This window comes from Oncorhynchus tshawytscha, linkage group LG13 (genome assembly GCF_018296145.1).
Source record: "Oncorhynchus tshawytscha isolate Ot180627B linkage group LG13, Otsh_v2.0, whole genome shotgun sequence".
Lineage (NCBI taxonomy): Eukaryota > Metazoa > Chordata > Actinopteri > Salmoniformes > Salmonidae > Oncorhynchus > Oncorhynchus tshawytscha.
In genome coordinates this window covers 23,529,557-23,546,113 of record NC_056441.1, presented here as the reverse complement: position 1 = coordinate 23,546,113, position 16,557 = coordinate 23,529,557, and the positions used below count along the sequence as shown (strand labels likewise).

Genomic DNA, 16,557 nt, shown 5'->3' with positions numbered 1-16,557 from the left:
TAACTGTTTTAAAGTCTCCATTGGCCTCATGGTGAAATCCCTGAGCGGTTTCCTTCCTCTCCGGCAACTGATTTAGGAAGGACACCTGTATCTTTGTAGTGACTGGGTGTATTGATACACCATTCAAAGTGTAATTAATAACTTCACTATGCTATAAAGGATATTCAATGTCTGTTTTTTATTTTACCCATCTACCAGTAGGTGCCCTTCTTTGCAAAGCATTGGAAAACCTCCCTGGTCTTTGTGGTTGAATCTGTGTTTGAAATTCACTACTCGACTGAGGGAACTTACAGATTATTGTGTGGGGTACAGAGATGAGGTAGTCATTCAAAAATCATGTTAAACACTAGTATTGCACACGGAGTGAATGAATGCAACTTATTATGTGATTTATTGAACACATTTTTACTCCTGAACTTATTTAGGCTTACCATAACAAAGAGGTTGAATATTTATTGACTCAAGACATTTCAGCTTTTCATTATTAATTAATTTGTAAGAATTTCTAAAATCATAATTCCACATTGACATTATGGGGTATTGTGTGTAGGGCCAGTGACAAAATCAAAATCCAAAATCAAAATCCAAAATCGAAATGGGTGTGAATACTTTCGGAAGGCACTGTATATCATCTCAAAAGATTGGATATAAAATATTTTATTTACTTCTCATCCCTTCTTTCCCCTCCTCTTTCTCCCTCTCTTCTCTGTCCCATCCACCCTCTCCCGCCTCCTCTTTCTTTCTCCCCTCTCCCCCTTTTCTCTCTCTCTCTCTCACTCCCACCCTCCTTCTTCACCCTCCTCTCATTTTCTCTCTCTCTTGCTCTCTCTCTCTCCACCCCTCTGTATCTCTCACTGTAGTATTTTATCTACTGTTGTATCCTGGGTCTGGTGTCATGTTCTGTGTTCCTGAGGATCAACTACGAGCTGAAGATGGTTGTCATGCTAGTTGCCGTGGTGACCTACAACATCATCATCCTCCAGACACACGCACACCTGCTGGATGGATACAGTACTGCACTCTATAGCACACAGACACTGGACAGGTAAACACACAAACACATGCACACACACTGAACAGGCTAGAGAGACAGCTTTCCTTTTATGAAAACCCTGTTATTAACACAATAGTCCTTTCCTTCGGCCCTGATGTAATATATAGGGTAGAAGCCATAGACATACAGCCTTCAGGGAATGACTGTGCATGTGTGTGTAGGGTTGAGGCACACACACATGCACACACAAACCAACCAACCAACCCACCCACCCACCGTTAACACTGTTTCTTCCCTTACTGTGATTTGTGCAATAATAGGCCAGGATTCAGAGCCACAGACAAAGTCATTAGGGAATGTCTGTCAAAGCGATATTCCTTTCAACTGTCAATCAAAAGTTGTCACTATGGAATAGAACTCGGTTGCCGGGGTAATTGTTGTTCGGATCATGACTGACAGGTTCTATGATATTGGGTTTTTGTCTTCATAGAGTGGAATTTATTTTGCTGATAGAGAGAGAGAGAGAGAGAGAGAGAGAGAGAGAGAGAGAGAGAGAGAGAGAGACAGAGAGAGAGATTACATTGATTGTAAGTTGCACTTCATGGTGGTGAAAGACTTTAATTGTTTTGTTTTTATTCTTTCCTCACTCTTTTTCTCTATTCCTCACTCCCTCTCTCCTCAGGCCAGGCATTCTAAAGGATCTGAAGACGATGGGTTCTGTTTCTCTCTTCATCTTCTTCATCACTCTACTGGTGTTAGCACGACAGGTACAGTACCTGTTATAGCAATTTTTTAACATTTGATTTCACCTTTATTTAACCAGGTAGGCCAGTTGAGAACAAGTTCTCATTTACAACTGTGACCTGGCCAAGATAAAGTAAAGCAGTGCGACACAAACAACACAGAGTTACACATGGGATAAACAAACATACAGTCAATAACACAATAGAAAAGTCTATACACAGTGTGTGTAAATGAGGTAAGTTAAGGGAGGTAAGGCAATAAATAGGCCATAGTGAAATAATTACCATTTAGCAATTAAACACTGCAGTGATAGATGTGCAGAAGATGAATGTGCAAGTAGAGATACTGGGATGCAAAGGAGCAACAAAAAAACATATGGGGATGAGGTAGTTGGATGGGCTATTTACAGATGGGCTATGTACAGGTGCAGTGATCTGTGAACTGCTCTGACAGCTGGTGCTTAAAGTCTCCAGCTTCAGTGATTTTTGCAATTCGTTCCAGTCATTGGCAGCAGAGAACTGGAAGGAAAGGCGGCCAAAAGAGGAATTGGCTTTGGGGGTGACCAGTGAGATATACCTTCTGGAGCCCGCGCTATGAGTGGGTGCTGCTATGGTGACCAGTGAGCTGAGATAAGGAGGGGCGTTACCTAGCAAAGACTTACAGATGATCTGGAGCCAGTGGGTTTGGCTACGAATATAAAGTGAGGGCCAGCCAACGAGAGCATACAGGTCACAGTGGTGGGTAGTATATGGGGCTTTGGTGACAAAACGGATGGCACTCTGATAGACTGTGTCCAATTTTCTGAGTACAGTGTTGGAGGCTATTTTGTAAATGACATCGGTTTTGGATTGGAGGTGCTTAATATGTGTCTGGAAGGAGAATTTACAGTCTAACCAGACACCTAGGTATTTGTAGTTGTCCACACAGTCAGAACCGTCCAGAGTAGTGATGTTGGACAGGCAGGCAGGTGCGGGCAGCGATCGGTTGAAGAGCATACATTTAGTTTTACTTGCATTTAAGAGCAGTTGGTGGCCACGGAAGGAGAGTTGTAATGGCATTGAAGCTCGTCTGGAGGTTTGTTAACACAGTGTCCAAAGAAGGGCCAGAAGTATACAGAATGGGGACGTCTGCGTAGAGGTGGATCAGAGAATCACCAGTAGCTATGGACCATGTACTAAATATGTGTTAACTATGTAGTATCTATGTGATAGCTATGTACTGACTATATAACTTCTGACTTCTGCCTGCTTCAATGGTAGCAGGTGAAAATAGAACTCAGTAATTCACACAGATGGAAGACAGAGAGAGACAGCAAGATGGAGGGTGTTGTACTGTCTCTTCACTGAGGCAGGGGCTTAGGCATGGGTGGGTCTGGGTAGGCATGGGTGGGTCTGGGTAGGCATGGGTGGGTCTGGGTAGGCATGGGGGTGGGTCTGGGTGGGCATGGGTGGGTCTGGGTGGGCATGGGTGGGTCTGGGTGGGCATGGGTGGGTCTGGGTGGGCATGGGTGGGTCTGGGTCTGGGGGTGGGCATGGGTGGGTCTGGGTGGGCACAATCCCACCAACTGGGGAGCCAGGCCCAACCAATCTGATTGTTTGCTCTATGTGTCAGTGTTCCAAACGGGACATTATTTGTCTTTTTACCTAAGTTAGAGAGGCATGAATATCATACCCCCAAGATATGCTAACCTCTCACCATTACAATAACAGGGGAGGTTAGCATTCTTGGGGGATATGATATTTATGCCTCAGTAATTTTCTCACTGATCATTATTCACGCTTCATTCAGGATTATCCGTAATCATCCATGTTGAAGTGTTTAGAAACTTATTATACTCTTATTTACAGTAAAAGTGACTTCAATATGACAGTACATTATTTACCATTAGTTTATATTGAGCACAAAATAATCTAAAACACAAACTAAACAAACAGTAAATTCATCCAACAAGTTTGTAGAGTCACAAGCTTGATGTAGTCATGGCGTAATTGGAACATGGGACTAAATGCTAAGCGTATGAACACAGTGGCTTGCAAAGGTTCTCACACCCCATGGCATTTTTCCTATTTTGTTGCTTTACAATTTGGAATTAAAATATATTTTTGGGAGGGGTTTGTATCATTGGATTTACACAACATGCCTACCACTTTGAAGGTGCAAAATATTTTTTATTGTGAAACAAACAAGATATAAGTAAACAAATATTTAAAAAAGAAAACCTGAGCGTGCACAACTCTTCCCCCCCAAAGTCAACACTTTGTAGAGCCACCTTTTGCAGCAATTACAGTTGCAAGTCTCTTGGGGTATATCTCTATAAGCTTGGCACCTCTAGCCACTGGGATTTTTGCCCATTCTTCAAGGCAAAACTGCTCCAGCTCCTTCAAGTTGAGAGGTATTTGGTTTGTACCAGACATAGTGTTTTATTTGATGGCCAAAAAGCTCAATTTTAGTCTCATCTGACCAGAGTACCTTCTTCCATATGTTTGTGGAGTCTCCCACATGCCTTTTGGTGAACACCAAACGTGTTTGCTTATTTTTTTATTTTAGTAATGGCTTTTTTCTGGCCACTCTTCTGTAAAGCCCAGCTCTGTGGAGTGTACGGCTTAAAGTGGTCCTATGGACAGATACTCCAATATCCGCTGTGGAGCTTTGCAGCTCCTTCAGGGTTATCTTTGGTCTTTTTCTTGCCTCTGATTTAATGCCCTCCTTGCCTTGTCCGTGAGTTTTGGTGGGCGGGCCTCTCTTGGCAGGTTTGTTGTGGTGCCATATTCTTTCCATTTTTTAATAATGTATTTAGATGGTGCTCCGTGGGATGTTCAAAGTTTCTGATATTTTTTGTAACCCAACTCTGATCTGTATTTCTCCACAACTTTGTCCCTGACCTGTTTGGAGAACTCATTGGTCTTCATGGTGCCGCTTGCTTAGTGGTGTTTCAGACTCTGGGACCTTTCAGAACAGGTGTATATATACTGAGATCATGTGACAGATCATGTGACACTTAGATTGCATACAGGTGGACTTTATTTAACTAATTATGTGACTTCTGAAGGTAATTGGTTGCAGCAGGTCTTATTTAGGGGCTTCATAACAAATAGGCTGAATACATATACACGCACCACTTTTCAGTTTTTTATTTGTTTGAATTTTTTGAAACAAGTCATTTTTTTCATTTAATTTCACCAATTTGGACTATTTTGTGTATCTCCATTACATGAAATCCAAATAAAAATCTATTTAAATGACAGGTCGCAATGCAACAAAATAGGAAAAACACCAAGGAGGATAAATACTTTTGCAAGACACTGTACTGTATAAGTGAATTTGTGCCAATACTTTTTGTCCCTTAAAATGGGGGACTATGTACAAAAAGAGTTGTAATTTCTAAACGGTTCACCCGATATGGAGTAAAATACCCTCAAATGACAACTGACAGTCTGCACTAACCTCATAGTCATTGTATCATTTCACATTTCTGGAGCACACAGCCAAAACAAACAAAGAAATGTCACTGTCCCAATACTTTTGGAGCTCACTGTATATTGATAATAATAATACATTTTATTTAGCAGATGCTTTTCAGGATACTCAAGGACATGTTTAAATCAAATCTATTTAATTTAGGCCTATGTAAGGCATTTTTATTATGCTTGTAATTGTTTACCGGGGGGGACGAAACAATCAGCATATCAATTTCAGAAGAATGGTCGGCTTCTGGCACGTGTCACTTTGCAGTTATACCATGTGCAGTAAACAGTAGCTCCCCCTGTGTAGTCTAGGGTACATTGTGTGGGCTACACACCGTTAGCTAGCTAGCTAAGACTCACTAGCCAACTTGGCTGGCAAAAACAAGTAAAATGGCCAAACAAATCTCACAGTAAAAACATTTCTAGAGACTGTGTATGGAGAGGATGTTCTCGCATTTTCCAAGTTATTGGATATCAGTGATTGATTGCTTTGATCTAATCGGGGGCCTTAAAGAGAGTTTCAGGACATTCAGAGACAACGATCAGCACTACAACACTGTTTTAATTCCACACTGTTAGAAACCACGGAACACGCCTCCCCACTTCAACTCGCACTCTGTCCCATCCTCCACTCCAGTGAAATAAAAAAACAGTTACTTCAGCAACATTTTTATTTTATTTATTTATTTAACTAGGCAAGTCAGTTCAGAACAAATTCTTATTTACAATAACGGCCTACCCCGGCCAAACCTGGACGACGTTGGCCCAATTGTGCGCCGCCCAATGGGACTTCCAAACACGGCCGGATGTGATACAGCCTGGATTCGAACCAGGGACTGTAGTGACGCTTCTTGCACTGAGATGCAGCGCCTTGGACCGCTGCGCCACTCGGGAGCCCCGAATTGTGCCTCGCAAGTAGTAGGCTACAACAACTGACCACTGACCAGTGTTATCATATAGCTTAGCTACAACAACTGACCTCTGACCAGTGTTATCATATTACCTAGATACAACAACTGACCACTGACCAGTGTTATCATATAGCCCAGCTTGAGAAGTTTTGAAATATAAGGGACTCTATGTTATTTATAATAAGAGGTAGACCTACATGGAGAAAATGGGCAAATGCTTGAAACAATATTTATTTACAGTCAATGTAAATAGCCTATGATTTTGTGGAATTTAATTTAATTGGAAATAGATCATTGCCCTGTGCTTCTCTGCCCATGCATTATAGTTAGGCCCTATAGGCTCTTGGTCATTTAAAATACATTGTAGGCACACTTGATCTCCAGCGCCCAGCAGAGAATTGCACTCGGCTTGCATTTTGGCTCAGTGATCTCAACTTTTTTCACATTTTGTTGTCTTTTACAGCCGGAATTTAAAATGGATTAAAATGCGGTTTTGTGTCATTGTCCTACACACAATACCCAATAATGTCAAAGTGTAATTATGTTTTTCGAAATTTTTACTAATTAATTAAGAATTAAAAGTTGAAATGTCTTGAGTCAATAAGTATTAAACTTTGTTATGGCAAGCATAAATACATTCAGGAGTAAAAATATGCTTAACAAGTCACATAATAAGTTGCATGGACAACACTCTGAGTGCAATAATAGTGTTTAACATGATTTCTGAATGACTACCTCATCTCTGTACCCCAAACATACAAGTATTTGTCACTACAAAGACACTCACTTGCCGGAGAGGAGGGAAACCGTTCAGGGATTTCACCAACTGGCCAATGGTGACTTTAAAACAGTTACAGAACTTAATGGCTGTGACAGGAGAACACTGAGGATGGATCAACAACATTGTACTTACTCCACAATACTAAATTAATGGTAAAACTGCAAAAAAAATTGGCATTTATGTCCTGAATGGAAAGCGTTGTGTTTGGGGCAAAACTCAACACATCACCAAGTAGTCGTTTTTTTTAAGATAAAAAGAAACGGAATAGAGCTAAGTGCTATAGGAAAACCTGTTTCAGTCTGCTTTCCAACAGACACTGGGAGACAAAATCACCTTTCAGCAGGACAATAACCTAAAACACAAGGCCAAATATACACTGGAGTTGATTACCAAGACGACATTGAATGTTCGTGAAGGGCCTAGTTACAGTTTTGACTTAAATCAGCTTCATAATCTATGGCAAGGCTTGAAAATGTCTGTCTATCCATGATCAACAACCAACTTGACAGAGCTTGAAGATCTTTTTAAAGAAACATTTTTAAATATTGTACAATCCAGGTGTGCAAAGCTCTTTGAGACTTACCCAGAAAGACAGCTGTAAACGCTGCCAAAAGTAATTCTAACATAAATTGCAAACATTTCTAAAAACACATTTTCACTTTGTCATTATGAGGTATTGTGTGTAAATGGGTGAGGAAAAAAAGCAATTGAATCCATTTTGAATTTAGGCTGTAACAACAAAATGTGGAAAAAGTCAAGGGGTATGAATACTTTCTGAAGGCACTGTAGTCTATGGCTGCCCATTGTGATTATTACTGTTATATCAGGACATTATGTTCTAGTCTCAGTCTATTAATTATAGACTTATGGTTTATTATGTGTAGGTCTATGTGAGTCGCATTTTAAGAGCAAGACTCGTGGATTAACGTAATGTGAAATCACTTATTAGATGGTTTGTTGTGTGCGATCGATTGAAGTACACAGCAAATTGGCCAGTGTTACCTTGTATGGATTTTTCAGTGTAACATTTCTAGTGTTGATTCAGGAGTTAAATGAACCCTCAGGTGTAAAAGAACCCTAGTGTTAGTGTTAATAACCAGTGTTGAGTGGAGAGTAAAATGTTCCCATCAAAACTTCGCCCATCATGATCTAATTTCACAGCGTGCTCTACTGCAGCTAGAATTTTGTTTTGAATTAGTATCTGTGTTTTTACATGTACATTGATTGATTTATTAATCTTATTCTACAGAAAGACAAATAACATAGAGTTTTCTCAACTAATTCAATCAGTTAGTTAGATTTATTGCATCCGTTACTGAAGTGGCTGTTACAGTTGAAGTGGTTTAGGCCGTCTCCTTTCTTAATATTCCTTACCCTGACAGTTATTTTGGAAACAGGCTGCAGATGAATAAAGATGTTGGATGTGCTAACTCTGTCTGTATTTCAATAGGAATAACATATCACTTTACAAGCCAGCATAATGTAACTTTAAGGCCTGATGTCAGTGATAATTTAACATTGGAGAATTTGCTGTCTAGGATATAGGATAGGCTATGCTTTTATGATAATGAAATGATGATTTGAGTGCCTTAATCTGGCCCTGCCATCATCGTATGTTTGCCAAAACCACTGCTCTGGAGTACCATCCATCAGAGGTTTTCAGAGACAGTTTTGTGTACCCAGATATACCATTCCCAGTGGACCATAGCCAGCCCATACAGTTCCCCCTGTTGTCAAACTGGGTTATAGTCACCAGTAGGGTAGGGGCTGTGTTTTGGGGATGAAGTACATGTTTAATTTAATTGCAGTATTTGGTTAGCTGTATTTTAAACGATTTTACAATTGTAAACCTTTATTTCAAATATTTTCCGGGGGTGTTAAATAGTCTCTCCCTTGCAGGATCTGGCTCTAAGCCTGAGGTAATGATGAATTAAACAGATTAATGATTCATTAATTAAGCATCATCAGTAGTTGCCTTCTAAACAGCCTCTCATAATACCACTGTTCCTGCCTGACCTAGTTACTAGGCTTTCTCAACTCTTCGCAAGGATGACCTAACTAGTACACACACACACACACGTATATAAACGCCGGCCCACAGGTAGCCATAAGCTCTAATACAGGGCACAGACACAAACATACACACATACACCCACACACACACCGGGGTGTTTTGACCACCATCTCACAAATAACCAATGAGAAACCAACACATATACTTTATGCTAATCAGGCTTGGTGCTCAGCGTTTCCTGGAGTGAAGCTGCTATCCTCTGCTTCGTTGTCTTTTTACCGGAGCGCTCATTTTCCATCAATACAAATCATGCTCAAGGGCCAGTTGGTGAGATAGTTCTATGTCCCAAACGGCACTCTAATCCCTATAAAAGTGCAGTAGTTTTGACCAGGGCCCTTGTCAAAAGTAGTGCGCTATATAGAGAAAAGGGTCCCATTCGGGACAGAGTCTCTTATTCTGCCATCAGATTATCTCAATTTTGGATGGAAGGGGGATGATTAGTTGACAGTAGGAGTATTGTAGGTCTATGGGGGAGGAAAATGCCCCAAATTTTTTCCCATGTCATTAAAGTTAGGAGAATGTGTGACAGGAACGGTTATAGATTACAGGTGTAGCTTGAAGCAGTGACTCTCCAAGTGGACAATAAACGTTTTAAAAAACACTTTGAGAACGATGTGTTTGACCTAGCAGCACATTGACCCTTGTGTTCCGTTTTCAATTCTTTAATTGTTTCAGAAGTCTAGTCAGCACTGAGCAAATGAAAGCGTAGTCATTTCAGAGAGTAAAGTAAAATGATTTATAAATACTTTATGACCACCGTCTTTACCGTCTCTGTGTCCTCCTGTTAACAGAATGAATATTACTGTAGGTTGGACTTCCTGTGGAGGGACAAGTTCAAGAGAGAGTGTGAGGAGATTGAGACCATGGAGAACCTGAACAGGGTTCTACTAGAGAACGTTCTACCGGCCCATGTTGCAGAACACTTCCTGGGACGTAACTGGAAGAACGAGGTGAGGCAGCAACCATTCACAGGACATCAGAACCTTGAGAACTCAGAATCATAGATCGAAGCACATTCCCATTCTAAAATTCTTCAAAGAAGACACAAAGTAAATGCATTCTAGAACTAACTTTAGAACCACACATTCTAACCCTATATGGAACCAGTAGCATAGATCCATTCCACTGACCTGTGTCTGTGTGATTGTTTCTCCAGGATCTGTACCACCAGTCATATGAGTCGGTGTGTGTGATGTTCGCCTCCATCCCAGACTTTAAGGAGTTCTACACAGAGTCAGATGTCAACAAGGAGGGCCTGGAATGTCTCAGACTCCTCAACGAGATCATCGCTGACTTTGACGAGGTGAGTTACTCTGTCCTTATTGGCTGCTAATCACATCTGTGTGTTGGGCTGTTGTAGAATGTGTCACAGTAATATTACATCCGTTACTACTGATCATAACCGGATGTTAGACAATAAAGAGCATCTTCACTGATAACAGGAACAAATCTGTGACCGAACTGTCTGTACATCCTCGTTACAGTATTCTTGCTAATTGTCTACCCTCTCCCTCTCTCTGTGTGTGTGACAGCTGCTGTCCAAGGCTAAATTCTACCATCTCTCTCTCTCTCTCTCTCTCTGTGTGACAGCTGCTGTCCAAGGCTAAATTCTACCATCTCTCTCTCTCTCTCTCTCTCTGTGTGACAGCTGCTGTCCAAGCCTAAGTTCAGCGGGGTGGAGAAGATAAAGACTATTGGCAGCACTTATATGGCTGCTACTGGTCTCAACGCAACACCTGGACCTGAATACACACAGGTACATCTTTTACACACACACACACACACACACACACACACACACACACACACACACTGCAGAGAACACCAGAAGAAAAATATGTAATTAATGAATTAATTCACAAACACACATATACACACACGGTGGGAACTGGATGACATATACTGTATTTTAAACCCACAGAAATTACAGGTTTAAAGTTGTGTGATGGTGCTAAACAACTGAATGATTCTCCCTCTCTCTCCATTCCTCTACCCCCCTCCTCTCTCTTGTCCTTTTCTGTCTTCCTCGTCTCTCTTTCCTCTCTCTGTTCCTTTCCATTTTTTCTTTCTCCCTCACTCAATCTTCTACTCTCTCTCTCAGGAACATGACCGTCAGTACATGCACATCGGCACAATGATGGAGTTTGCCTTCGCTCTGGTCGGGAAACTAGACGTTATCAACAAACACTCTTTCAATGACTTCAGGCTACGAGTCGGTAAGAGAGAGAGAGAGAGTGTGTGTGTGTTTGTGTATGAGAGAGAGAGAGAGAGAGAGAGGAGAGAGAGAGAGAGATTGAGTTTTAAATACTCTTTATTGGGTCTGGGGGCCCACCACACAATAAATACTCATACAAAACCACAGTTACCACAGTTGACACAAAAACACAACTCCAATTCCTCCTCCACAGTAACTACACATAACAGCCTCTGTATACCCCATATACTCAAAAACAGATCGATATTGTTGACAAGTTTGTAATAGGCAAACTCAATCCTTAGTCTCGCTGCCAACATTCCCTCCAGCATTCCCACCACATCCACAGACCCCTGTCCCCGAATGCTGTTCTTTCGGGTCTTCCATATCGCTAATTTTGCTGCCCCTAACACAAAATTAAGCAACACAACTACACCCTTTTGACTGACTCTGTACTTTGGCCCAAATATATACAGTTGGGAAGAGAAAACCTCTCCCAACGTTGAGAACCAATCAGTGATCAGTTCAATCATCCCAACCAACCTGGGACACAATAAAAACAGATGTGCCAGAGATTCAGACCCAGCACAGAATGGACACCCCTCCCCAACAGTAGGATCCAGGTGTACCAGATGCATATTGGTGGCTATAGCTCCATGTATTATCCTCCATTGGAGGTCAGCTGTCCTCTTATCAATAGGCAGTTTATATAATGATCGCCAACAGCCTTTTGGAGAGGCACCTGGACCAATCACATCCGCCCACCTCGTCGATTTTACCCCTTCCAGGGAAGAGGCATGGGACACCTTTACACATATTCTGTACATGGCCTTCTTTCCCACCTCCTTGAACTCCCCCAGCTCCGGGGTATCAAAGGAAAGCAGCGTCCCCACATCCTCTTCAAATGCCCCCATCGCAGCACTAACAATCAGTGCAGGGAACACATAATCCAGACCCTCCTTCCACCGATCAGAATTGGAAGTGTCAGTCACATACTGCAGAAGAAGCACTGGCAAGGAATCGCAGACCTCATCGACGACCTTCCTCAGTAGACGAGATGATCGGATCCCCGCTCTTTCTCCCAGCTCCTCCAATCTGCTCCTGCTCTGCATCAGATGACCCAGCTTGGTACACCCCACGCCTAACAGGCATGAACGTAGGCTAGCTGAACCCAGAACACGGGACTGGATGGCAGTGTTGTGAAAAAGAGGCTCTTCAAAAAGCCACATCCCTGGTGGCGTGCAGGCCTTACGGGACTTGACAAAGACTCTCCAAGCCTGCATAACAGACTCATAAAATGGAGTCAGGCCAGTCAAATCACCCCCTCCAGCTTTAAGAGGAAAAGATGCTTGTCGAAGCCCAAACAGCCCGCTCTCCTCATCAATATGTAGGCTGTTTCGACCCAGCTAGAACAGTCTCTGTACAACAATCTCTGGGCTGCTTGGAGCCTGAAAGCCATGATCCTAGAGGAAATGTCCACCAGGCCTTGCCCACCCTCGTGCAGTGGCAGGTACAGGGCTGCAGCTTTAATCCAGTGTTGCCCAGACCAGAAGAAATTGACAAGGGTCCTCTGAAGCTCTTGTATCAGACCCTTTGGTGGCTGTAAAATCATTAGTCTGTGCCACAGGGTAGAAGCAGCAAGATTATTAGCTACCAGGACCCGTCCCCTATAAGACAGCTGGGGCAACACCCATTTCCACCTTGACAGTCTGGCACACACTTTCTCCACTACACCCTCCCAGTTCTTTTTTGAAAGAAATCGGAGCCTAGAAAAACCCCCAAAGTCTTCATTCCATCTCTGCCCCACTGAAGCCCCCCTGGTAACCATGGAGTAGACCCCATCTGAAGCTGACCTGCCCACAGCGCTTCACTCTTTCCCCAATTGACTTTAGCTGAGGAGGCCCCCTCATACACCTTTAAAGCGTTTGAGAGAACCTTAACATCCTCACCCCCTGTAATAAAAACTATCACGTCATCTGCATACGCAGACAGTGCTATCGTGGGACCCTTCGTTACACCTGGCACAAAGAAACCAGTAAGCTTCGCTCTTAAAAAACAAAGCATTTGTTCAATCGCCAGACTATATAACTGCCCTGAAATTGGGCATCCCTGCCTGATGCCCCTTTCGACAGGGATGGGGCAACTTAAACCACCACCCACCTTCACCATACACGAGGCTCCAGCATACAGTAAATTCACCCAAGACAGAAAAACATCCCCAAACCCAAAGGCTTTCATTATTTTAAACAAGTACTGGTGGTCCACACGATCAAAAGCCTTCTCCTGATCCAACGAAAGTAAACCCACATTTACATCAGACAGTTTACAAATGTCTAAAACATCTCTTATCAGAAACAAGTTGTCAACAATAGAGCAATCAGGTACACAGTAGGACTGGTCCTTGTGGATCAACAACCCCAGATACTCTTTCAACCTGTTTGAGAGACATTTAGAAACAATTTTATATTCTGCGCACAGCAAAGCAACAGGTCTCCAATTTTTTATGAGAGCCAAATCCCCCTTTTTTGGCAACAGTGAAAGCACTGCACGTTGACAGGATACAGGAAGAGAACCCTCATGAAAAGATTCACACATCACTTCATAAAAGTCCTCCCCAATAGACCCCCAAAAGTGCTTATAAAACTCAGATGGTAAACCATCGATGCCAGGGGCTCGGCCTGTTGAGAGCTGCATAACTGCTGTGGACAGCTCCTGCAGTGTAATGTCAGCGTCCAATGCGACTCTCTGCTCAGGTCCCAATTTAGGAAGACCATGTAACAACTGTTCAGTACACATAGAGTCACAATCCTCCGCCTTATAAAGGGACGAGTAGAAATCCACGGCATGTTGACGCATTTCAATATCATTCGTGGTCACCTTCCCATCAGGGAGACGAAGGCAGACCATCTGTTTACATTGAAATGTCGACTTTCCTAGGTTAAAAAAAAAAGCACTAGGAGCATCCATATCCTTGAGGGAAGCGAAACGAGACCTAATCAAGGCACCCTTCACTCTTTCATGCAGAAACGACCTCAGTTCATGTCTCTTGTCCTGTAAGTTCATGACTAGTCCAGGGTCATTCTGAGTGAGCAGCTTCAATTCAATAGATTTGATGTCCTGTTCAAGGGCCTTGATAGTCTCTTTAAATTCAGTTTGAGACAGAGCAGTATACTGTTGACAAAAAACTCATATTTGGGCCTTCCCAACCTCCCACCATTGTCTCAAGGACTCAAAATTCCCTTTTATACCCCTCCATTTTTCCCAAAACAACAAAAACCTGTCACAAAACATGACATCATGTAACAATTTAACATTAAAATACCAGTAAGGTGATGACCTTCGTGGACAGAACAAGTGAATATCAACAGTAACCATATGATGATCAGAGAAACCCACAGGAGTAATGGCACACTTTCCAACCCTACTACAGTATTGCTCAGATACATACAACCTGTCTAACCGTGCTGCACTGACACGACCTTCATTAATTTTTAGCCATGTGTACTGCCTAACTTTGGCATTCCTTACTCTCCACACATCAGAAAGCTCAAACTCAGTTAATAGGCCAGACAGGCAAGTGGCTGACCGCAGGTGAGGTTCTTCAGCGGTGCGATCAACAGTAAAATCCACTGTACAGTTCCAGTCACCTCCTAAAACCATACACCCCTCTTGGTCACACTGTCTTAACGTTTCCTTTAGTTGATCAAATACAGTAATACGCTCTGTACCCTCATTAGGAGCATAAACATTCAAAAAAAAAAAAAAAACCCCATAACATCCACCTTGACCAATAAAACCCGACCCTTGACAATCTCTGTTGTAGATACCACAGTCACCCCTAAGCCTGAGGAAAACAATATTGCCACCCGCAGCACTGAAATTAGTACCATGACTGAGTACATGCTGCCCCTCCCACCACATACCCCAGTCAACCTCATTTTCCTCATCGCTATGTGTCTCCTGTAGGAAAACTACATTAAGCCTTTTCTGTTTTATTACTTCTAATACCCAAGCCCTCTTATTCCTGTCCCTTCCCCCATTCATATTGAGAGAACCTACCCTTAGTACCTCCATGTAGAAAAGAGAAAAGAAAAGCAGAAGAAACCACAGAGAAACCAACGAGAAAAAAGACACCCTATGAAGCATGATCATCATCATTATTTTTTTTCTTCTCTTAACCTGAACACGTTTCCCACCACCTTTTGCTGCTGCAACAGCAGTAATAAATTTCCTCAAGCGAAACCGCTTCTTCTCACTCAGCTGGTCTAACCCCACCGTCTTCTGTAACATCACAGCTGACCTCACAAACTTATCAACATCAAAATAATCTGCCAATTTGACAGATTTCCCAAAAGTCTGATCCAGAAACTCATTTACCTCCTCTAGATCATAAACTGAGTCCGCACCAGCAGCTGTCATATCTAAAGAGATATCCATATCCTTCTCTTGATCCTCCTCAGCTGAGAACACAGACAACTGACTCCCCTCTACCACATCCCTTTCAACACTCTCCACTTGCACCTCATCACTCGTACCAGGCATCTCCTCCACTATCTGGGAGACTAGCCCCACCTGAACATCACTACTCATAGTGGGCATCTTCTCCACTAACTGAGAGCCTAGCTCCACATGAACCCCAGCACTCGTAGTGGGCATCTCCTCCACTACCTGGGAGCTTAGCTCCACATGCAAACCCTCCTGTACCTCATTACTCGTAGTGGGCATCTCCTCCACTACCTGGGAGCCTAGCTCCACATGAAAACCCTCCTGTACTTCATTACTCGTAGTGGGCATCTCCTCCACTACCTGGGAGCCTAGCTCCACATGAAAACCCTCCTGTACTTCATTACTCGTAGTGGGCATCTCCTCCACTACCTGGGAGCTTAGCTCCACATGCAAACCCTCCTGTACTTCATTACTCGTAGTGGGCAACTCCTCCACTACCTGGGAGCCTAGCTCCACATGCAAACCCTCCTGTACTTCATTACTCGTAGTGGGCAACTCCTCCACTACCTGGGAGCCTAGCTCCACATGAAAACCCTCCTGTACCTCATTACTCGTAGTGGGCATCTCCTCCACTACCTGGGAGTGGGCACTCGTAGTGGGCATCTCCTCCACTACCTGGGAGCTTAGCTCCACATGAAAACCCTCCTGTACTTCATTACTCGTAGTGGGCATCTCCTCCACTACCTGGGAGCTTAGCTCCACATGAAAACCCTCCTGTACCTCATTACTCGTAGTGGGCAACTCCTCCACTACCTGGGAGCCTAGCTCTACATGAACCCCAGCACTCGTAGTGGGCATCTCCTCCACTCCCTGGGAGCCTAGCTCCACATGAACCCCCTCCTTTACCCCAGCACTCATACTGGGCACCTGCTCACCAGTCTGAGGAACT

The 16,557-nt window shown here is 43.0% G+C and overlaps 1 protein-coding gene across 1 annotated transcript in view; it reads left to right on the top strand.

Annotated features, from left to right (window-relative positions):
- The window catches only part of LOC112265839 (adenylate cyclase type 2-like), a 97,602-nt gene that overhangs the window by 74,471 nt on the left and 6,574 nt on the right, over positions 1–16,557 (top strand). Inside the window, 6 exon segments of the mRNA XM_042295439.1 lie at positions 861–1,045; positions 1,677–1,761; positions 9,760–9,918; positions 10,125–10,271; positions 10,617–10,724; positions 11,070–11,184. Coding sequence (XP_042151373.1) covers positions 861–1,045; positions 1,677–1,761; positions 9,760–9,918; positions 10,125–10,271; positions 10,617–10,724; positions 11,070–11,184 — 799 coding nt within the window.